At 37.8% G+C, this 24336-nt stretch overlaps 1 protein-coding gene across 7 annotated transcripts in view; it reads right to left on the bottom strand.

Annotated features, from left to right (window-relative positions):
* Window positions 1-24336, bottom strand: part of TMOD3 (tropomodulin 3) — a 65067-nt gene that overhangs the window by 18476 nt on the left and 22255 nt on the right. For all 7 annotated transcript variants that reach the window (XR_013993408.1, XR_013993409.1, XR_013993410.1 and 4 more), the window contains exons 2-5: window positions 22859-23044; window positions 17433-17589; window positions 1734-1856; window positions 317-406 (exon numbers count right to left, since the gene is read on the bottom strand). Coding sequence is in view for 3 of the 7 variants with exons in the window: in XM_081049372.1 (XP_080905498.1) it covers window positions 317-406; window positions 1734-1856; window positions 17433-17589; window positions 22859-22984 (496 nt within the window). In the remaining 4 variants the exon portion in view is untranslated. The remainder of the gene's footprint in view (window positions 1-316; window positions 407-1733; window positions 1857-17432; window positions 17590-22858; window positions 23045-24336) is intronic.

The raw sequence follows: 24336 nt of genomic DNA, 5'->3' as shown, positions 1-24336 counted from the left end.
TTGTGGATTTCTTGAAAATCAGTAACACTGGAAAAAGAATGTCAACAAAAGCCAAGTTTGATTAGCTCTCATACTGTTCAGCATTAATATTATTTAGTGAGGTGAGAGTGATTCCTATTACTTTTGCTGACACATTAAGCATAAAATATTTAATATTCTATTTTCAATGGTTTTCTGTCACTACCATCTAAATAGAATCTTGGGTTCCCAGTACATACACATAACATTTGGTATCTATATACTGAAGTTGATTCATGGAGAAAACAAAATATATTTAACAAAGGACTGGAATTCACAAACCGTTGCAAGTACTTACTTGAAAAATGTTCTTGGTCGACACCATTGCTACTTCCCACTATATTACAGAACTGTGTATTCGTTATCAAATTGTGCATCCCAAGAATAGCTATAAATGTAGAAAAAGAGTTATTTTGTTATTTCCACCAGATTTAAAAATAAAAAATTAATTTTACAACCAAAAATTTCTATCAATGATTTTAACATTCTCTGGATATTTTCCTACTCAATTACAGATTTTGCAACCAAAAACAGAGGGACAGCGTGATGGAAAATCGCCTACAATCTCTCTCACCAGTGCCCTTATTATTTTTCCCACATTTCTGAGTCACACACACAGCTGAAACCAGCCTAACCCTAAATGTAAATCTATCCTTAAGCTCCATCTTGTGGCTAGAGAGAAAATCGAAATGACCTATTTTTGCTGTTCATACTTCTCACAAGGTTTCTAGCAACATCATATTACAGAAGGCAGATTTTCAACTTAACCTTCACTATTTTCACATTTGTTAGTAACTTTCATACTAATTTACATTTGTATTTTAGCTAAGAGAACACTAAAAGTATAGTTGAATTCTCATATTTAAGATTAAAGTAGCATTTCTCAAAAATGACAGGAGAAATAAATTTGGTTTTGGTTTTTGATGCCCTTTTGCATAAATGAGGCAGAAGCTACAGCGTGCCCCGGCCCATTCCACCCTGATGAACGCACCATTTACAACTCCATCAGTCTTCAGCCCCCAGGAATAAGACACCTGCTCTGGCTGTGGTACCACACCCTGGCTGTCCCTTTCCTGGTTCCTTCCCAAAGGAGCACCACTACTCCTTTCAAATGTTAGTTCTTGGGGTTGAGAGTAAGATCTCCCCATGTCATATTTTTCTAGCTGGGAAAATGGGCGTATGTGGAGATAGGTGGGGAAGATATTGGTCCAGAAAAGAAACCCGCGATGAAAATAACAGGGAAGTTTGGAATGTTCCATAACTTCAAAAAAGTTGGGCAAGTGGTAAGTATAGCTCAGGGTTGACTGTTTCGTCTGCTTTCCAGTTACGCATTTTTGGGGCTCTTTCTCCTAAAAGGGGACAGCAGTTGACCCTGGAGACTTTTTTTCAGGGCTCAGATGGGATAGCTTCTAGCTGAGCACTAGCAGATAAAAGCTTTTTATAATGACTTTCAAAAAAGGGAAACATGGGAAAAGATTTCAAATAATACAATAAATTCCATTAACATCAAAATTTCACCACTGAAAGAATTTAAAGAAATGAAATTCCTTGTATCAGACTTGTAATATAAAAAACAAAGCCAAATAAATATGTGGTCACTGATTCAACAGCACTTTGCTAGTAGGCAAAGGAAGCATTTACATAATGTAAACAGGTGTGTGCTGGTATTCCCCGCCCCTCCACACTCATTCACAACTTAATGTTTTAGAATATACCTGCAAGGTCACACAATTCTGTGTCAGAAGCACTGGTCAAAGCTTCTTCTAATTCGGGATCAAGAGATACTTTTTCTTCTGTAAAAGTCTGTATAGGTTTCTGTTTAGGGATAAATATTTTCCCTGTAAAAAATAAAGCGGTTTGTTAATTTTACTACTACAATTAACTTTTTTTTTTTTTTTTTTTTTTTTTTAAGGAGGCCCAGCTCACAGTGGCCCACGCGGGGAATCGAACCAGCAACCTTGGTGCTCTCAAGCACCACGCTCTAACCAACCGAGGTAATCGGCCACCCCACACTACTATAATTAATTCATTACTATTTTCCTCTAACAAAAATTATTAAAAGTATATGCAACTGAAGCTAAAATTCCAGATTAACATCTACAGTAATTTTGTTTCATCTTCAATATGTATTTGTAAGTTTCCAGGGAAATACTTTGGCCGTACAAGTTGGAATAAAAAAATAAGAAATTTTCCCATTTGTGGAAATGTAAGTAGGCTCTTTTTGGAGTAATTATGAGTTACTCTACAATTACTGAATCAAAAAATACGAATAAAGGAATACAAAAATCTATAAAATTTTAAAGAGATTGAAAAAAGAAACAGAATTCACCTTCTCATTCTTAAGCAACAAACTGTGACAGTCCTTTGGGGGTTGGCAGAAGCAATTATTCCAGAAATTCAAGTTCTAACTGTAGATAAATTCCTGTATGTCCTGTGTAGTAGCCTGAAACTTTTGGTCACTGTTCCTCTAAGCCTTGATGGACACTAACAAGGTTACCTATTAAGAAACTCATTATTCTAGACACCTCGAGTATTTATTATGTGAAAGTCAGTATTTTATTACCAAATGTTCAATGTAAGATTGAAAATATGTTGAATGGAATGGAAACTAATGATATAACTGCAGCACAAGCTGACCAAACAAGACATACTCACACATGGTGGGAATTGGGTTACCAAGAATGCAAGTCTCTGGTTTCTCTTCCAACACAGGTGGGAATTCTAACTAAATGGTCTGGAAAGGCCTATGTATGGATTCACAGAAGTGCAAATTTTCTTTTCAATCAGAACTACCAGAAAAATATGTGAGAATATGTGGCCTGAGGAATCTATGCAGTGCTCTATCAAAAGACATGTTTGTGGGCTTATATTAGTGCAGTGAGTGTTGTGTGCTTCTTGTTCAAGGTAAATATCAACCAGTGTAACCATAAGGAATCCTTCCACAATACAAACTACCCCCAGGACTATGGCCAAACTGGGCAGGTATTTTCTGCTAAGCTCATCTAAAGGATCTTAATTTCTCATATTATATTTTTTATTTTTAGCATTTCCGTTTGGTTCTTTTTTAAAAAATAGTTTCCATGTCTCTGCCAAAATTCCTCATCTCTTCACATGTGCCATGCACTTGGTCCACCATATTCTTTGGCATTTCTGTCAGTTATTTCAAAGTCCCCGAATGATAACCCCAGTATGTGGGTCATCTCTAGGTCCTCTACTGTTTACTTCCTTGACGATGGGTCACCTGTGTCTTAAGACCTTTGTGTGCTGGGCGTTTTCTGTAGAAGTATAGCGGAGACTGAAGGAAATGGTATTTATTCCCAGATTGGAGCATGCTCCGTAAGTCGGTGCTGGATCAACATGCTGTACAGGTGACCTGATCTGGCCTTTGCTGCCACTTTAGTTTGCTTCAGTTCCTCATTGGCTCCAAACATTCTAAGGACAAGATTGGGACTCTGTCTTCAGCAAGAACCCAGCTCAGGTGCTGGGGATCTCCTAAGCTGCCTACTTTTTGAACGGTGAAGTGTGAGAGATTTCTCCCAATGTGTAGCCCCGGCTGCCAGCTTTCCAGGTGACTGGGGAACTCGCTTTTGTCTTCCGGTCCACTCCATGCTTTTTGGGCCTTGGCAGATCTTTCAGCCCCACTCTTGCCTTGTCTGCTCTATAGTCTGTGAAGTAGGGAATGGCCTGGAAGGGATTCCGCTCCACTCCCCTGGCTCTCCTTTGGTCTCCCCCAGCTGGAAACCTATGCCTTGGGAATTTTCTCTGCTCTGCTTCATTGACTCTGTTCTTGGAGCAGTATCCCTAACGCTATGTGAAGACCTGTAGCAAAGAACTGGCGGGTTAGTACAGGCTCACTCTGTCTGTAGGGCTGCACTGTCCAATGTGGTAGCCACATGTGACCGTGTAAATTTAAATTAATTCAAATTAAAAATACAGTTCCTCAGCCACACTAGGTCAGCACAGATCCTGAACATTTCCATCACTGCAAAAAGTTCTAGTGGACAGCTCTGGTCTGGGGCTTCTCTGGATTCTAATCTATCCTGCCAGCCTTTCCACAGTCATTAAACGTTTGTTATGATACAAGTTAGGCTGATTTCTCCTTACTCCTCTCTATAGTTGTTTTCTCCATTTTTCTACATTTCAATCAGGAAAGAGAGCAGGAGTGGATCATCTCTTTTATGGAGGGCTTTTCACTTTCTGGAGTCATTTAGGTTTGTGTCCTCAAGCTGATAGGGTTATGTTTTTGTTTTAAACTATGATTACGTAGTTTATACTGCTCATTATGGTGAGAATAATATGTCTCTTGCAGTTTTCTGTATCTGAATCAGGAGTCTTTATGGTCAAGTATTTTCTTATTTAAAAAATGGTACTTGGTCAATTCACAGTGTATTTATATTAGTAAGGATGTTTTTAACTACATATAACAGAATACCCTATTAAAAGTGGTTTATACTGGCAGTTCTCAAGCTTTAATGTGCATCTCATTCACCTAGTGATCTTACTAATATGCAGATGCTGATCCAGGAGGTCTGATGTGAGCTGAGATTCTGCATTTCCAACCCACATCCCAGATGATGCTGGCACTACTGATCCACAGACCACTATTACAGCAGCAAGTGTTCCAACCATAACTGGTATTATCTCAGTAAGTCCACAGATAGGTGGTTGCAAGGTTGCTTCAGCAGCCAATATTGACATCAACGATGTAGGCTCTTTCCCTTTTTCTCTTTGGTGATAACCAGCGTGGAGGCCTTTGTACTTAGACCATCAGTCTCAAGATGACCTTGTAACACTAAGTATCATTTGTACTCATGCACAAGGTCAGGGCAGGAAGAAAAGACACTTTCTTAGTCGCCAACTTTTATAAGGAAAACTGCTCAGTAGATTTCTCTTCTGGTCTCACTGACCAGCACTGAGTCACATGTTCTTGCCCCAGCTGCAAGCGTGGCTAGAAAAGCAAGCATCATCTGGCATCTTCTGCCTATTTTAGAGATGGGTTCTGCCAGTAAGGAAGAAGGGATTTGTGAATGGTTGCCGAAGAGGCAACTATAGTGTTTGTCCCAATAAGGAACCAGACGAAGTACAGTTCTGTGCGTCCTTAAGCCCCTAAACACTTCACTATACTCACTACACTCACACATTCTTCATGTTGTCTGTGTTCTGTGGGTTTTTCCAGCTTTTTAATGTGCTGTTCATCCCTGCATTCTTGCCTAGCACAGTAGGCAATACAATTTGTTGAATTTGGTGATCATTTCCAGTTCAGCTACCTCATTATATAAAGTATAATTTAAATACTCTGTTTCAAAGTAACACAGCAAAGTTAACACTAGAACACAGATTCCTAAACGCTCAACCCAATGCTTTTCCCAAACCCAATGCTTTTCCCAATAAACTGGTGGCTTTCAAACTTAACTCTTCAGCCGTGGACTTTTCCTTTCAAATGCCTATCCATTGGTGGTATGCATAATTGATCTTCTTAGTACCAAATTTTGGAGTTCTGGTGATTATTAAATAATCTTTTATTATTGGTTTTGAGACAAAGGCAAATCTAAATCATTACATCCTGATAATTCCATAGAACTTTTCACAGATTGATATAATCAAGGTGGCATACAATTCAGATGGCATGCCTTTAATTGCCATTTCAGGATAATTACATTTTCCTGAGCTCAGTCTCACCTGTATTTTCAGCTATCTATGGCAGTGGTTCTGTTATATACATTGGATTCACCCAGGGAACTTTTAAAAATTCTGATGTCTGAGTCCCACCCTCAGCGACTCTGATTCAGTTGGTCTGGTGTGCTATATGGGACATCCAATTTTCAAAAGCTCTCTAGGGATTCTAATGCATAGTAGCCAAGGTCAAGAATCACTGGGTTATGGCATTAAGTTACTAAATAAAACCACATAAGCTATCAAATAGCTACCCATGTCTTATTCTAGGGACCAATGGAATCTAAAGCATTATAAAAATCTAAAATGTTTATTTTTATAATCCTCATCCACATTCCATAGAGGTATTATTCATATCTAATTTTTCCCAATACATAAATTTTTGCTAATACTTACAAATACAAAATGAATCTCATCAGAAAAACAATAAAACAAAACAAAACTTCCAAGGGCTATGGAAATTATTCTGGGATATAGAATTTTGCTTTTTTTTTTTTAAATATACAGCTCTGAAATAGTTTGGTACCTCTTCTGGCACTCCTCTTTATGATAGTTTTCTAGATTTTTGTCGTAGAAGTATTTAGCGTATACAATATTATATTTTTTTACAATTCAGAAAGTAATTATTTCATATTTCTTCATGGTTAGCTTAATAGTAATACGCTGTAAGAATTATCTTTTAATGTTTAGACATAAAACCTAGTTATAGAGAATTAAAAGTAAAAGAAATTATATTTGCAAGAAAGGACAAATTAGGCATAACTTAAGTTTAGTATCATGAATACAAAAATCTAAGGGGCTCTCCCCAAACTGATTGACAGACTCAAAAAAGCCTTTAACAAATCTTAGCTGATTATTTGTATGAACTAACAAGGTGAAGTTAAAATTCATGTGGAAATCCAAGGACCCAGAATAGCAATCTTGATAAAGAACTAAATTGAAGGACTCATACTTTCCAATTTCAAAACTCAATACAAAGCTACTGTCATCAAGATAGTGTATGGTGCATTAAAAAAAAACAAAAACAGATCAGTGAAATAGAATTCAAAGTCCAAAAATAACTTATATTTATGGTCAGCTGAATTTCTACAAAGGTACCAAGACAATTCAATTGAGAAAGAATTATCTTTTCAACAAATGGTACTGGGACAACTGGAGAGCCACATGCAAAAGAATGAAATTGGATCCCTCTATCTCACACAATGCACAAATATTAATTCAAAATGGATTATAAACTTAAATGTAAAAGTTTAAACTATAACTCTTAGGAAAAAAACATAAGAGTAGATCTCCATAACCTTGAATTAGGCAATGGTTTTTTAGATATAACAAAAGGAAAAAATAAATTGGACCATATCAAAATTAAATACTTTTATAGGATAAATGATACCATCAAGAAAGTGAAGAGATAACCTACAGAATGGGAGAAACTGTCAAGTAAGTGACATATCTAGAATATATAAAAATGTTTATCAATAATAAATCGAATATTGATTGATGCAAATCAATAATAAAAAGACAACTCAATTTAAAAATGGGTTTGAAGAGACATTTATCCAAAGAAGATATTCAAATGTCTAACAGCATGTGAAAAAATGCTCACTATCATTAGTCATTAGGGAAATGCAAATCAAAACCACAATACGTTATCACTTCACACCTACTATGATGTCTATAATCAAAATGAAAAAGGGGCGGCCAGATGGCTCAGGGTTAGAGCAGGAGCTCTGAACAGCAGGGTTGCCAGTTCGATTCCCACATGGGCCAGTGAGCTGCGCCCTCCACAACTAGATTGAAGACAATGAGCTGACGGTTCAAATCCCGCATGGGATGGTGGGCTGCGTCCCCTGCAACTAAAGATTGAAAATGGCAACTGGACTTGGAGCTGAGCTGCACCCTCCACAACTAGACGGAAGGACAACAACTTGACTTGGAGCTGATGGGCCCGGGAAAAACACACTGTTCCCCAATATTCCCAATAAAATTAAAAAAAAAAAATCCTCTCAACCCTACTTAAAAAACAACAACACAAAAAACAAGTGCTGGCATGGATGTGAAAAAAGTGGAACCCTAATATACTTCCATAGAAAACAGATGTGCAGTTCTTTAAATTGTTAAACACTTACCATGTGACCCAGCAATTCCACTAGTAGATACATATACCCAAGAGAAATGAAAACAGGTGTTTACACAACAAGTTGTACACAAATGTTTATAGCAGCATTTTTCATAATAGCTAAAAAGTGAAAATAATCTAAATGTCCATTTAGATTGAAACTGATGAAAAGATAAACAAAATGCGGTATATGCATACAATGAAATATTTACTCATCCATAAAAAGAAATGAAGCATTGACACATGCTATAACATGAATGAAACTCAAAAATATGTTAAATGAAAGAAATCAGTCATAAATATATACTGTATGATCCAATTTTTATGAAATCTCCAGAATAGGCAAATTTAGAGAGACGAAAAGTAGATTAGTGGTTTCCTAGAGCGGAATAGAATGAGGAGTGCAGATTAACTGCTACTGGACAGGATTTCTTTTGGGGATGACAAAAATGTTCTAAATTTAAGATTGTGGTGATAGCTGCACAACTGAGAACGTAATAAAAACCATTAAATTGTATACTGTAAATGAATAAATTTTACAATGTGGATTGGATTGCATTTTAATACTAGATGTTGAAAAAACCACCACCAAAAAGGGGCTGATGTATAAAAATGAGTTTTTTGGTCTTCCTAAATAAATTTATATTTGGCCCCCTAAAATGCAGAGGGAAAAAAAAGATAATTTTCTGAAACACATTCAGCCAGACAGCGTGTTTGTGCTTCTTAGTCAAAATCAGCTGTTTTCTGAGGAAAGCATAATTAGCAGACTGCTAGATCGATTCCATATGACAGAAAACGCCTTTCTAAACACGTGTTAAATTTAATTGATATAAGACTAATTTAAATTAAGTTAAAGATCTTAATTACTATGAGATGCTGATAAACAGATCTCCCTTATAATGGTTAACTTGATTTGTGTCCTCAATGTCTTGCAGGATGAGTGAAATGTTAGGCTTTTATTAGAAGTAGAGGTACGATGTACAGTACATGTTCTTGCAGAGGGTAGGGAAAGGTGCAAAGGTGACAGTATTTTTTACCCAAAACCATCTATTAACAAACTTATTAGTGTTCCATTTTACTATGATCATCTCGCTTCTAATGTGTTTTTTCAAATCATGGATTACTCTTTACAGAAATCTCAATCTCATTCTGATAAAAAGATTTTATATATATAATGGAACTGGTATATAGTAAACATAATACACTTACTTGTTAATTCTTTATTCTTATTTCCCCTAGAATTTCTTATACGTATATGTGAGAGACAGAGACACACAGAAAGTTTTCCAAAACTAACAACCCAGGAGGTCTGACAACCATACAGTCCCGAGGTATGTATACCAGTGGTTCTTAAACTCAGGGAATGAAGATTAGCTAGGCATGGATATTTTTGGAAAAGCTCTCTACACAATTCTGATTCTTACCTACTCAGGTTGATTAACACTAATCTGTAAAATTATAGCTCTGAAGAAAGTTAGGATGAGTTATCCGTATTGATGTAATTTTACTTTTCCTCTCCTTGAAGTATGGTCAAAAGGTCTGACCTACAACTTTTAATATTTGTATTTATTTAAAAATAACATAATGTCTGAGAAAATATTCACTTTTATTCTTCAGCAGACAGCTTTCTATCTAAATAATTTTAATTTTCTTATTTAACATAGCAAAGTCCAAAATTGGATTTTTCAAAAACTGAAATGACAGTTTTTACATCACAGCGAAATATGAAAATAAGCAATGACTAGATCAGAAAAAAATCTCTCAGGCAAGTATGAAATGACATGCCCCCTCATCCCCAAATGAAACAAAACAAAACAAAAACAGGGCTATGACTCTTGGTTGCTAAGAAGGTTAAAATAGTTCACTAATGTTTCTGCAACTATAAAATGGCAGCTAAGGAAACAGAAGAAACCAAGATAAGAATTCATATAATAGTAACTTTAAATGCATGGCATTTATCCAAACATGTGTTTTTGCCAAGAGAGAGAAAAAAAAAGTAGCATCTTGCCAAGATCCTAATCATTGTTCCAAAATCAGTAAGAGATACTGTGAACCATGTTAACAATTTTATTGCCAGGATCTTATTCACTAGTTCTCATCTCTTTTGCTCTGGTATCAAGTCATAGCTACCACAATGTTAAGAATTATCTTAGCTCCTATCCTTGCTGAGTACATAAAAAATATAATAACTAGAAACAAAGATGGCTCTTAGTTATTTCACTCTTACAGAGGTGGAAGGTCCTAGCTAATTTTATGGTTTGTACGTTCACAAGCTACCTTGTTTCAGAAAAGACATAAGGCAACAAGGTCACTAACATCTCCACAGGGGGCTTTGGGATATACCTGTTGACAGGAAGCACACAAACCTCAAATCAACCAAACTAAAGGATGAAGGGGCAGATCCTAGAAAGGCATTGTTTTGACCCAATGACACACATGACACTGGCTCAATACTCAATATCATCAATACGTATTTATTCAACAAATGTTTAGTGAGTTTGTGTATACTAAACAATGAGCTAGAAAAACACCATAAGGTAAACAAAAGATCCTTTCCTTTGGGAAGCTTATCTAGTTGGGGAAATACGAGATCCATAGTATATGATTCTGGAGACTTCCACTTCTGGTCAAGATGGAATATTAGGGACAGGATTTACCCACATGACTGAAACAACCCCCAAATAGACAAAACATATTAAGTTTTTAAGGCACTGTTCATCAGGCAACAAAGGACAGTGACCCCTGAGAGGAAAGAAAGAAAGTGAGCCCTGTGATCTCCCAGCTTACTGCCTGGAGAAAGTGTCTAGGCTGCAGCACAGGGAACAGGAACCCAGGCAGAGCCTCGTGAACTCTGAACGGAGAAGACAAGAGTCAAGGTCCAGAAAGATCTAGGCAGCTACCCTGTTTCCCCGAAAATAAGACCGAGAGCCAGACCATCAGCTCTAATGTGTCTTTTGGAGCAAAAATTAATATAAGACCCAGTATTATTATATTATATATTACACCATATTATATTACATCATATTACATATTATATTATATTATACCCTTATAGTAAAATAAGACCAGGTCTTACATTAATTTTTGCTCCAAAAGATGCATTAGAGCTGATGGTCTGGCTAGGCCGTATTTTTGGGGAAACACGGTAGCTATCCTTTGCAGGACAGAGCACCAGAGAGGGGAGAGTTACCGAGACTGAGCTCTGGAGACCTGCAGAGGGCGCCTTTTAGTATTCAGCAGAGTACTGACCAGCACATGTGTGATGAAAGCACCTTGGGCCAAGGAAAAAAAAATCTGAAAATGCCAGAGATAATAGTGCTTGGGCTCATACAGGGCTGGGAATAGAGCCTGTTCCCACCAGCCAAACTGAAAAACTTCGTAATTCAGAGGGCACTGGGTAGAAAACTCAGAAGGGTCTTGCCTCAGTAGCAGAGGAACAACTAGCCCTAGACTGAACACTACTCCAATCTCACCTACAGAATCTTAAAAGCAATAAAACTGTTACCAAGTAACTTAATTGTGTCCCAGAATGAAACTCAAGAATATTTATAGGGAAACCAAAATATCCAGCATCCAACAAGTTAAAATTAATAATGTCTGACAGCCAATAAAAAATTATTAGCATGCAAAAAAGCAGGAAACTTTGATCGATAAGAAAAAAAATCTATCAAAACTAAATTAGCAATGACCGGTGATAAAGTTAACAGGTAAGGATATTAAAAAGTTATTGTAACTATAGTCCATATGCTCAAAAAGTTAAGTAGAGACATGGAAGATATAAAAAGAGGAAAGAGAACAAGAACAGATGGGACAAACAGAGAAGTCACATTATGCTAACTCTAATCAAAAGAAAGCAAGGTTGGTTGGCTACATTAATATCAGACAATGTAGATTTCAGAGTAAAGAATATTACCAGGGATAGAGAAGGTCATTTCATGATAACAAAAGGGGCAATTCATCAAAAGGACATAACAATCCTAAATTAAAATAAAACCCTAATAACAGAACCTCACAGTACATGATTCTGGAACAATTAAAAGCAATATTCTATAGTATGTAAATTATATACGGACATGTTAGAGGGAACGGAACATCCAGAGTGGGTATGGTTATCTAGAGTTTCCCATAAAACAATGTCTTAACACGAGCCAGTGAACAATCCCTTTAGCTAACCCCTTACTCCAAAGGAGTAATGTATGAATCATTCAAAAGATACAATGATAAGTCTGAATGAAATACAGATGTCATAACTAATTTAAGCAGCCCATTTCAAATATCAGCTTCAATGGCTGGGAAGACCACTTTTTGGAGGTATATAAGGGACATTTAGACTCCTAAGATATGAGTACAAAACTAAGAGCTAGTCTTTATCTTGAACTTAGTGGAAACCAATTGCCCACAAGCAGTTACATAATCCTGTTGATTTTAGGAAGGTTATAACCACCATCTTTCTGCTTTACTAAAGGGTCAGGTCTGCCTTTCCTCCAAAGAAATCATGTACTCAGCAAGGTAAGGAAAGCCTTTTTCAGAAAAGAATGACTGTGGTAAGTTTTCTGGACAACTAAGGTAATTATAAATAAATAGCTTGAAAGGTATATGAGAAATCTTTAGTTTAAGGCAATCTGGATAAATTTACCTTTCGTAAGCAGGGCGGGTATATGAAATTCTCCGGAAGGAAACCTAAGGGCATTCCTTTCTCAGGGAGGGGAAGGGAAAGCAACAAAAAAGCAAAGATGGCTCTACCCCATGGGCAAATAGGAAGAGCACTTGTGCTCTGCAAGGAAGGGAGTAGCCCAACATGGGTGAGTCAGTCTCAAATGGAAATCCAGGGGTACTTGACTGTAGCGAACAGGGTGCAGCATGGCTCTGATCCATCTGTGAAATATGGGACACCCAAGGGAAACAATCTTAGGTTATGTAAGGGTGAGGTGTAATATTAGAAATGGGCAGGCAGACTCCTAGCAAAGCAAAGCAAAAACAAGAGTCAGTAAGAAATATTCAAGACTGGGGCAAGTTATTTCTCCAAGTGTCAAATTCATGCCTTATCCATCCTGGAGACAGACTACTCAATATATGTAAAGATGTAATGGTAAATAACAATCAGCTATATAGTTAGCACTCTCCATTTTCACCATTCTCAGGAATGAGAAAGAGCTGAATGAATACTCTCTTTCACTCATATCTCACCCAATGCCTCAGTTACATATTTTGCAAAATTTCAAGGAGAAAGAGGTAAAAAGCTTCCCAATATTTTAACACTGTATCTTTAAGTAAAAGAAACATGTTGAAATTATGTTATTGTTTTAATTTTCTTAACCCTTTGGTTTATTTCCTATAGTAGACTCATAAGAAAGGCATTTCCTTTAATCTTTGCCAGGATTACTTGATACGAATTTTCTTAACCACGCGCTGGTTGGATTTAGATGAACTTAACAGATGTTTATTGTGGATTCTACTATAAATATGCACTTAAAGACAATCCTTAATACATCTTTTGTCACCTGTGCCTTACTAACTGCCTAATACCTTTTTGCTATTAATAAAACTATACTATTAAAAGCAGAACATTTACTAATGTAGGAAAAAATGTTCCCCAAAATGCACTGAAAACATGCCTTGAACTTCACTTAATTACGATTAATTCCTCTTCTCAGATGTTGACATATGCTTTTAATTCTGTAAAATGTACAATTAAAAACAATCATTTCACAAATTACAAAATGAAATTAGTAATTTATCTATATATAATAACTCTCAAGCGTCCTTGTTAGAGTATCAGGTCTTTTTAAAACATTTTGAGATGATCTAGAAAGATAAAATCTGACATGAGTGTATAGCTTTTGTTTGTGGTCAAAAGAAAAAAATTCTGAAATATCCAATTTTCAGTTTCATGGGGATTCCCTGTCATGCCAAATCTATGTAATTTTAACTCTGGAAAGACGGTGTACCTTTAAGTGAAAGAATAACAAATATAATTAATCATTTAATTGGTCTCCGAATATGAGAAAGTAGTTGACTTTTAAAAAAACTGAGTAGTCATCTAATCAATCCTTAAAAATAATATACAGGATCACCATGTGATTTTGGCGTATAGCTTGGAAGGAGCTCAAGGAACAGAGTGACATCACTATAACATTCCTGGCACAAAAAGCTAATACTGAAATCAAGTACTGACTCTAAGAGCAGTCATCTTAGTATGAAAAATGATTTAGTTTAGAGACCAATGGCACATTTTACGAATGCTAACTAGTCTAAGTACACCAAAGAAGTAAAATGCTTTTGTTTTTTATGAGAGGTAGGCTTGCCAGCTGTTTTATGAAGAACTAACCTCTGCTGTTTGGGAAGGCATCCTCTATTTCCTGTGAAATAAGCTATCAAGTAAAAAAATTCAGACTCAACTTGTTCAGGGGAAAGGGTCATGGAAGAGGCATCTTAAAACAAGCTTTTGGATCTTCGGAGCCAAAGAGGGAAATCACATTTAGCTCCATTGGGAGGTGTGCTGCTAATAAGATGTAGAAGAATTGTTCTGAGGATCTTCTAGAATATGATAAAGATCTTGGGATGGGACCCAAAGAACGGAAGACATATTAGTAACTATGGATAACCACGGCGAACTAATTTAGGGTGGATTTGAGAAAATCAGAGCTGGTTTTAGCTATATTTTAAAGTAGAGCTCTATCACCCAAATTCCCAATTGTTGAAGACGAACTTGCCCTTTCTCCGGTCTATGGCACTGTAATGTGGCTTTTAAAACTTGACTCCACCCAGTCTAGGGTGGTAGTATTTGCTTCGACCAGATGGATTTCTGAAACTCAAAAATTTATCTCCCTGGTTCTGGATAACTCCTCCATGACAGAATGGAAATCTCTTGTTTGGTTATAACATCACCATAGGATCCTTTACAATAATTACACTGTGAAGGATTTTTATAGTGATTTCACTGTACCCTTTAACAAATCTGGTTCTCACAAAAACTTGTATGAAATAGACAAGGCAGATACCCAGAATGTATGAGTCCATTTATATAAATTTCAAACCAGGCAAAAGTAATCTATCGTATTAGAAGCTATGATGGTGGTTATCTTTGGGAAGAAAGAAAAAAGAGATTAGGAAGAAGCATAAAGGGACTTTTTAGTGGTGCTAAGAATGTCTTGAACTGAGTGGTGATTACATGGGTGTGTTCACTCTATAATTCATTGATCTGTATCCTCCTGATTTGTGCATATTCTGCAAACATGTTATATTTCAATAAAAAGTTCATTATTTTAAAAAATGCCACTGTCTTAATCACAGCATCACAGCTGCCCATAAATAATATTTAACAGACACAGATAGCTAAAAGTGGCAATAAAAATACTGAGTGTATTATAAAAAGAAAACCACTAATTGTGAATACAAAATTAATTGATTTTTAATTCAACTACTTCCATTTATTTCATACCCATCTAAAGTCTAAAGTGAGAAATAAGAAAAAGAATTAAAATATATAAAAGGAAACCAAAACTATTACACTGTAGTTAAGGATATACCATTTTTTCCTTTTTGTCACCCATATTCTACAGCTCTATCATTTCTCAACTCTGATATGTTCTTACTTTCCACAATTCCTCTCTACTTTCTTTCCTACCTCCTTTAATCCTCCAAGATCTTTTCCTAGGTAACTGGAGATTATGAAACAAGAGCATACTGGGAAGCTTTCTGGGTCAGTTTAGGACAAATGCAGTTCTTTCACACCTCTTATTTTTATGTTTTGTCATCAAATTCCATGTTTTTTTTCTGCCATCTCTTTTTCTCAAATCTCACCCTTTATTTCTGCCTCCATTCTTCTTCCTAATTATACCCCCAGAATCTACCTGAAACACACATGATAGTAAAAGGTGATTAATCAATATTTATTCTCTTAAAATCATATTCTCTTAAATAAACCGGGTTGAAGCTATAAATAGTGTTATAAGTATTATAACTATTTATAAGTGTTATAAGTAGTGTTATAAGTATGGCTGTACAGATGAAAATATAGCCAGCAGTCTTTTCTATGACAAACACAAAGGAACTGATGCTTTTGCCTCCCTTTTTGATTCTCCATACTTCAAAACTATGTATTGACTTTCAAATCTTTTTCTGGCCCCAAACACCTGAGGAACGTGACATTCCCACCTCAAACAGTAGTGTGATGGTTAATTTTCTGTGCCAGTACGGCTGGGCATGGTGCCCAGATACATGGTCAAATATTGTTTGTTTCTATGAAGGTGTTTTTGGATGAGATTAACATTTGAATCAGTGGACTCTGAGTAAAGCTATGATGTGGTGGGCCTCATCCAATCAGCTGAAGGTCTCAATCAGACTGATCTCTGAGCAAGAAGGAATTCTACCAGCAGACAGCCTTTGGACTCAACCTGCTACTCTTCCCTGGGTCTCCAGCCTGCGGGCTTATCCTACAAATTTTAAACTTACTAAGCCTGCACAATCATGTGAGCCAATTTCTTAAAATAAATTCCTCTACACACACACACACACACACACACACACACACACCCTGTTGGTTCTGTTTTTCTGGAGAACCATGACTAATAAAAGTAGCTAAGGTCATGATTCTCAATTAGAAATGGGGTGGGGTATCTACAGAAAGAGCAGAGAGATTGGCGATGATAGATCATTTTAAAAAGTTCTGATGCAGACCTTGTGGAATACCTACTCGAGTCACTCACTAGTCTTCCTCTACTCCAGAGGCTGGAATGTTAAAATAAAGTTTCCAGCTTCCCTTACTGCTAAGGGGTAGCCATGTGACAGAGTTGTGGCCGAATTCTTGAGAAGCGCTTTCTTCCCAAATAAAATGCTGAAGTCTCACCAGCAGAAAGCACTCTGCTCTACCCACTCCTCCTGCTGGACTAAAGATTCAGATACAAAAACAGTGCCTGGAAGAGCTGATCTTCAGTGCTACTACTACTGCCACCATTCCTCGGTGTTCCCCACATGGCATTCTACGCAAGAGTGCAAGTAGAATCTGGCTTCTTAGACCAACTTGTACTGAAAGCTGAGAAGCTTAACCTGCGCTGTGTTAAGTGTTAGCATATACCTTTAAAAATGTAGCTCTACTCATGCTCCACTGAGGCTACTTAAACTCAAAATCTGCAATGGGAAGGACTTGGATTAGAAAACTTTCCTGAAAGTATAATTATGAAGCATCGACAATTATGACTAGTTACTAACGAAGACTGTAGGATATCCTTTAAAAAGGGTCTTTGAAAATATGGCCTGAATTATTTTACGGCATTCCACTGTGAAGACAGGAGTTAGAAGAGAGCAGCGCTGTGACACCATTTGCATTCTGTAATACACTAGTGAATTAAAATTTTTACCTCAGTACACTTTCAACATTTGTTACAGTAGAGAACTAAATCACGTGTAATAAAACCTCACTAACAAATCATTAGGAAGGAACATACAGGCCAAGTTGATGAAAAATGTAAATGAAGTGACCATATTACCTAACAATTTTTTAAGTCAACATTATTGTATCTTTATGGCTACCAATGATATACCTCTAAAAACATTATTTTCTCCAGACCTAGCTATAAAAAGAAAAATCAAGTGCTAGCAAATGACTTCAAAATTCCGTGTGTACCTTTTTTTTCACCAGTGAAGGGCACAAAGTCTTCCCTGTCCTTATGCTCCAAAGCCTCCTTCTCCAGGTACGAAAGGAGGTGCTCTCTATCAAACGGCCCCGTGGCTGACTTTGACGTCTGGTTCTTCTGCCGGAACCCCGCAGGCAGAAGGGCATTCTGCCAAAGAGAATGAATCAGCCATTATGACCCCAAGAACACCAACGCTAGATGCTTCCATGGATTATCCAGATAAGGAAGAATTATAGACTAGAAGATGATACAGGCATGAAACACTTCATTACAGGATTTTAAGGCAGCAATGTAAAAGTGATCCAAAGCTCTTTTTTTTATTTTAAATTAGGTAGAATTCACTTAGGTTACTATTAAAATAGGCACATACACATTTTCTTCAGAAAGCATTCTACTATACCCTTTACTTTTAAAATGGTAATTAAATGGTAAAAATGGTAAAAAAATTTTAATGCTTAATAACAGCTCAGCATATATGTATATGCAGAAAATAATTCCATTACAAGAGAATGTCAAATGACTACATACATCATAGTCCTTCATAATGACTTCTATTTCATTGTAAAGACTTTCTCATAATAAACACATGTACACCGTACAGTGCACATGTACACTATGTGCATGCATGCATATACAGAGGGTGCCAAAAAGGTGCATACACATTTTTATTTTTATTTTTAGATTTTTATTGGGGAAGGGAAACAGGACTTTATTGGGGAACAGTGTGTACTTCCAGGACTTTTTTCCAAGTCAAGTTGTCCTTTCAATCTTAGTTGTGGAGGGCGCAGCTCAGCTCCAGGTCCAGTTGCCGTTGCTAGTTGCAGGGGGCACAGCCCACCATCCCTTGCGGGAGTCGAACCGGCAACCTTGTGGTTGAGAGGTATGCGCTCCAAAGAACTGAGCCATCAGGGAGGCAGCTCAGCTCAAGGTGCCGTGTTCAATTTTAGTTGCAGGGGGCGCTGCCCACCATCCCTTGGGGGACTCGAGGAGTTGAACCGGCAACCTTGTGGTTGAGAGCCCACTGGCCCATGTGGGAATCGAACCGGCAGCCTTCTGAGTTAGGAGCACGGAGCTCCAACTGCCTGCGCCACTGGGCCGGCCCATACACATTTTAAGAAAGGAAAAAATTGTACTAAAAGTGTAAGACTCAATATATACTGCTAACAAAAGATGATTACAAGTCATGTGTACACATTTTTTTGGCACCCCTGCTATATCAGCCCTAGAATGTATGTGAAGCAACCACTGTCACTGCTACTCATGCACCACGGCATGAGATACTGAGAGTAAGAAGTACGTCCCTGGGTTTTCACATGGCTACAGTCTGTTTGAGTGATAAAGTGAGAGTGGGGGATTAAAGGGAGGTGATGGATTGCAGCTATCTCCGGTAGTCCCTAACCTATTTTTCACTAAGCCCAGGTATAGCAAGCAGTGATGAGACAATGTGAGCTCCATCCTTTTGCTTGTCAAAAGCCAAAGAGGTGAACTTGCCTTGTCTCACTATTCCTAGGTATTTCTCTGCTTGGAAAACGGGAGGCAGCCAGAGAAGTCACACAAAAGGGCCAGCAGGCCGTCTTTTGCAACACCTCCCACTCAATACTGGCAATGATGCTGCATCTCATAGGTATTATAATCTTTCATTACAAAGAATGATCTTACATGGATAATGATAATCACAAATATTCATTTTATTACTAGAAAATACAGCACTTTAACTTTGGCCATTTGCTGAGATCCATAACTTCCATGCAATTCACCTTTGTGTTCTCATGAAATAACACGCATTACACAGAAAGCTCCCCCAGAAAGACGAAACACAAAGTAGCTCTGTTCCTAACCCTGCACCAAAATGTTTTTGTAATACAAAATTGTGTATGGGAACATAAAAAAGAAACACAAGATTTCTACCCTTAGATTCTGAAATCAAGACAAGAGCTACACGAGGAATCCATTCCCAACCAACCATCAAGTCCTTTCCATTTTTGCTTCTTAAAAAAACTCAGTCTGTTTACTTTTCTCCATCTCCAACACCACTACTTTGGTTCACACTATGACCCAAGCTGGGAGGGCATATTATCACATTAGCCTTCCAATGGGTCACCCAGGACCTGCTCCTCATATTCGGCATCCCTCACTCCCACTCAACAACGTTATCCTAGCCTCATCTCACACCCTCTCCATTCTCATCTCACACCCCCTCCATTCTCGCCACACTAGCCCTTGAGTCTCCCTCGTACTTGCCATATGCTTCCTTCTATCACAGGCCTTCCCTGGAATGCTCTGTCCATCCTTTTCTGCTACTCGTTTTTCAGACTGCAGCTCCATTCCCCCAACGGAAGCTTTTCCCAACTTCCCATTATAAGCTCTTACATTGATATGACATGATTATGTGATTAATGTCTAACTCCCTCCACTCCGACCAGCCTGCATTATGAGGGCAAAGACCACATCTGTTTTGCTCATTCTTGCATCCCTAAGCCTAGCATAGTACCTAGGATCTATAGGTTGCACCCTCTTGAATAAAGATTTGAGAATAATTTTAAAGAAAAATGCTCATTAAGGCAAATTTCAATAGTTACTGCCCTTCACTATCAAAAAAGGCATTCGTGTACATATTGCTATTTCCTGGTGGTAATGATGAAGTTGCTTTATTCCATTTGCCTGCTCAGGCCCATATGAAACACATAGGTTTTAAATGATATGTTAGCTGGACTCCTAACTCCTTAAATACAGTCTTTGACCACAAAATAAATGACAGCTAACTGGCTTTGGAGGCTATAAACCTATGATCCAAGCTTTATTACAAGTATAGTTTAAGTCAATGAATCATAATTAGTTACACAGATAAAACTATCATTCAAGTGACTGCCACTAAACTTTGCATATTTCTCCCTCGCAATGGAATTTTGTTTTAATAACATATTTATCTTGGAAATGAAAAAAAATAGCTTTTGCCTGAACTGGCTGGCTGTTTTTTGGAGACAGACATTTTGAGAAAATGCAGTAAGTTACCTTATAAATATATTGAGAGCAGCATACGGAAAGGAAAACAGCCCTCCAAAATATAACAAGGTACCAAACCCAATCTTCATCTGCTCTTACCTACCTTCGGAGGCTTTGTAAGTCACAGTGGTATTTCTCTGGCTGAAGTAACTGCTACTACCCTTGCCCTCTTTTCTTACCTAATCCGTAACGGCACTCTTTCCAAATACTGCACCCAACAAGTGGCATGTTATCAATAACCATCATTGTTCTGGTCTGACTAACAGTATCTGAGGTTGGGGGTGTTGCAACCAGGGTTAGGGAGTTTGCAAATACATCCAGAGGTTAGAAGTCAAGCCTCCCTATACAAAAAGCAGGCCGTGGATTTGCAAAGAAGAAAATCTAAACCGTCAGCTTTTAGACCTATAGCCCAGGCCATGACTTGAAGGGGACTCATTCCAGTTTAATAGAAAGACCACTAGCCTCTGCCAGGGATCCATCAGGCAGAGAGGGATCTAGTCTTAGTTCTCTCCCTAATTGTAATAACTGAAGCAAGTCACCCAACTTTTGTTTTCCAAATTCTAGATCAAGTTCTCAACCAGAGGTGTTTTTGTCCCCCAGGGGACAACTGGCAATGTCTGGAACATTTTTGGTTGTCACAACTGGTGTGTATGGGGGGGCATATTAATCACGTTTTTTTATTTTCTGTTTTACGATGCTTTGACATATTGGGGCCCTTGCTAATTCTGAAAAAACTGCCCCTCCCATAATTAATTCCTAGGGGTAGCAAAACAACTTCCCCTGCCACCAGTGTGCCTTTCATAGGAAAACCAACCAATTCAGAGCCTATCCCCCAACCACCTCCTTTATCTCACACAACAAACCAGTATTTCCCCTGCCCTGAACCACCTAAGCACCGGACAACTAGAGACCTCTCCTGTAGCCCAGAGTCCACTGAATTTATTCACACCAGCCAGTCCTAAACTTACTCAAACTTGCCCGTCCTGCCTCACCCCCTCCTTCCCTCGGTAACCACAATAAAGGCTCCAGGCCATGCTCCTTCAGTGCTACTTCTGCCTCCTCACCCAGCCGGGTGCGTCCCCACGTGGCCCTGTGTGGCTTGCTGTGCCTCCCGCTAGCGGGGACTGTAAGTAACACTTTCTTTCCAGGCAGCCATCTCCGTATCTGCCGCCTCACCATCCCTGATTACAACAGAATTCCAGGTATGTTTTAACCGGGGTTACGTACTGGCATGTGGTGAGTAGAGGACCGGGCTGCTGCTACACGCACAGGCAGCCCCACTACAAGGAATTATCCAGCCCCAACTGTCAATAGCGCCCCGGTAGGAAACCCTGACCTAGACGAATTCTTAGGTTCCCACCATTTGATTCAAACAGGCCTAGTCGGCTGAACTCCGTGTAGAAGGTATTGCTGGGACATGATCAAAACAGCACTGTGACCCTGAATTTCCCCCCAGATTTAGGTGTGCTGAAAACTTTTCTTTACAATAACAGTTATCATAAAGGAATTTGATCTATGGTACAGATACATTTATTTATCCAAGTGCTAAAGTAATGTGGAGAACAGGAGTTTAATTCTCAATAAAAATTTAAAAACATTCCAGCAGGAAATGAATGTGTGGTAGTAACAAGAACAATTTTATAAAACGAACTCTACCTCAAGCCTAAAAGGCACTAAAAATCAATGTCTTGGCATAAAGGAACTTGTAAAGAAAAGAAGCCTCGCAAATAAGCATTACCTTCAGGTTAAGTAGCCATAAACTTAGGGTTCTCCCCTCACTGTCCCCCCCAATATATACCAGGGAATAACAATTTATGGGTCAAGGGTCTCTACCTTAGCCTGTGTAATTTAAAAGACAAACAACATCCACTTGGCAAATTAAAACGTACATACATATACTCAGGTCTGCTCCACATCATTGCAGGATTGCTGAGCCTATTTAGGTCTGCTCTACCAATGACTAGGAACTTACTCGATGTGGTCAGCATCTTTCAGAAAGGTAGGTAACAATTATAGATTCAAAGTCACAAAGAACCTTCCAGAGACTCTGCACTGCAGCCATCCTGGTACAGTAGCTTGGAAGAGGCACAAGTGGTCAGCATATGTCAAAGAGCTGATCATCCGCTGCATTTTACCAAAAACATTCCTCCCTGACCAGAGAGAAATGATTTCTTACAGTAGAGAAAATTTCAGTAGACGTTTGAAAATAAGGATGTTGGAGAAAGTAGTTCAGCATAGTCATCTCAGTAAGGATATGGAGGTAGAAATGGAGGGAACGAGAGGAGACAAAAAGCTGATTTGGATAAAGGAGTGCCAAGGAAAAGTCATGCAAAAGCTAACTGCTCACAGATAGCTACTTAGTTTCAAAGGATTCGAAAAATTATTTCATTTCTCCTCATTAGCGAGCACCTACCTCAGGGTCCAGATCATCCAGAACAGTTTCCAGCTGTTTCAGTTCTACTTCTGATAGATTCCCAAGGAGCTCATCTTCATCGAGGTCCTTGTATTTTTCTAAGTCCTTCCGGAATGGTAGTGCCATGGTTTCACTTAGTTTTTGCTATTTAGTACAGTCAGAAGTGATTTCTACTTTTTCTTAAAGCTATGGAGAGAAGAACAAAAACATTTAAAATATCATCTCCAACTTCTTAGATCTATTATTAGGGTAAGTGAAATATAACTTCCAATGTTATATATTCTTTGACCATGTCACATACTACCCTTTTCTATGGATCATTCAGTGCCTTTACCTTTTGTCATTTGTTGACAAAAAACAAAAAAATAAAAAATTAACTGGGAAAAAAGAGGGGTAGAAGGGAATAAAATTCAAATCCATTAAAATGTTTACTTGATAGAATTTAGATTTTCTGATAACTGAGTTTTAGGGGGAAAGAACTTATAATATGTGCCAAAAGATAATTTTTTCCATTAATGGCTTTCAATTGATTGCTACCAGAGTACTTTGCTTAAGCACATTATGTTTAAGGTACAGTTGTTTCACTGTAAATTGCATAGAACATTATTTTCTGTCTCAATATTAATATGATGGACATTAATACACTCCCCATGGGAGAAGTGGCCTCTTGCCATTAGAAAAAAGTATTTTTTGAAAAGGGGAAATAAAAAAAATTTTTTAATGTATTTTTAAAGGAAAAAATACAGCATTCTGAAAACGTTCAGTAAAATACTAAAAACCATGCTGGGATATGTCATCCACTAATTGGCAGGGTTGGTCAGGAGGGTCTGATTATAGGAAAGGACCTTCACCATTTCTCCACTGTGTGGATCTCTCCCAAACACATAGCTGTGAGATGATTCAATAAGCAGCATCTTTCCAGATACCGTACGGCTGTTCTACAGGAAAAGATACTTAAGTCCCACACAAAAATGTGAAGTGAAAATAAAGTATTTCTACAAATTCTAGCTATATATGTGGATTATTTTTGTCTTCATAAAATGTTCTTATGTGATTGAGAAATAATCCTTAAACTTAGTGATTTGGCTGCAACACACCCAATACTTCAAAGTTTGGATATATGAGGTCAGACAACTAAGTTCGGGAACTTGTTTCAATGATGTTGCTAACATTTTTTGATATCAGAGGGATTATTCATTATGAATTTGTACCAACTGGACAGTTAACCAAGTTTACCATTTGGAAGTGCTGAAAAGCTGCGTGAAAAAGTTAGACGACCTGAACTTTTCACCAACAATTCATGGTTCTTGTATCACGACAATGCACCAGCTCACACAGCACTGTCTGTGAGCAAGTTTTTAGCCAGTAAACAAATAACTGTATTGGAACATCCTCCCTATTCACCTGATCTGGCCCCCAATGACTTCTTTCTCTACCCGAAGATAAAGGACATAGTGAAAGGAAGACATTTTGATGAC

The sequence above is a fragment of the Rhinolophus hipposideros genome (genome assembly GCF_964194185.1).
Source record: "Rhinolophus hipposideros genome assembly, chromosome: 5".
Lineage (NCBI taxonomy): Eukaryota > Metazoa > Chordata > Mammalia > Chiroptera > Rhinolophidae > Rhinolophus > Rhinolophus hipposideros.
This window is presented reverse-complemented; position numbering and strand designations above follow the sequence as displayed.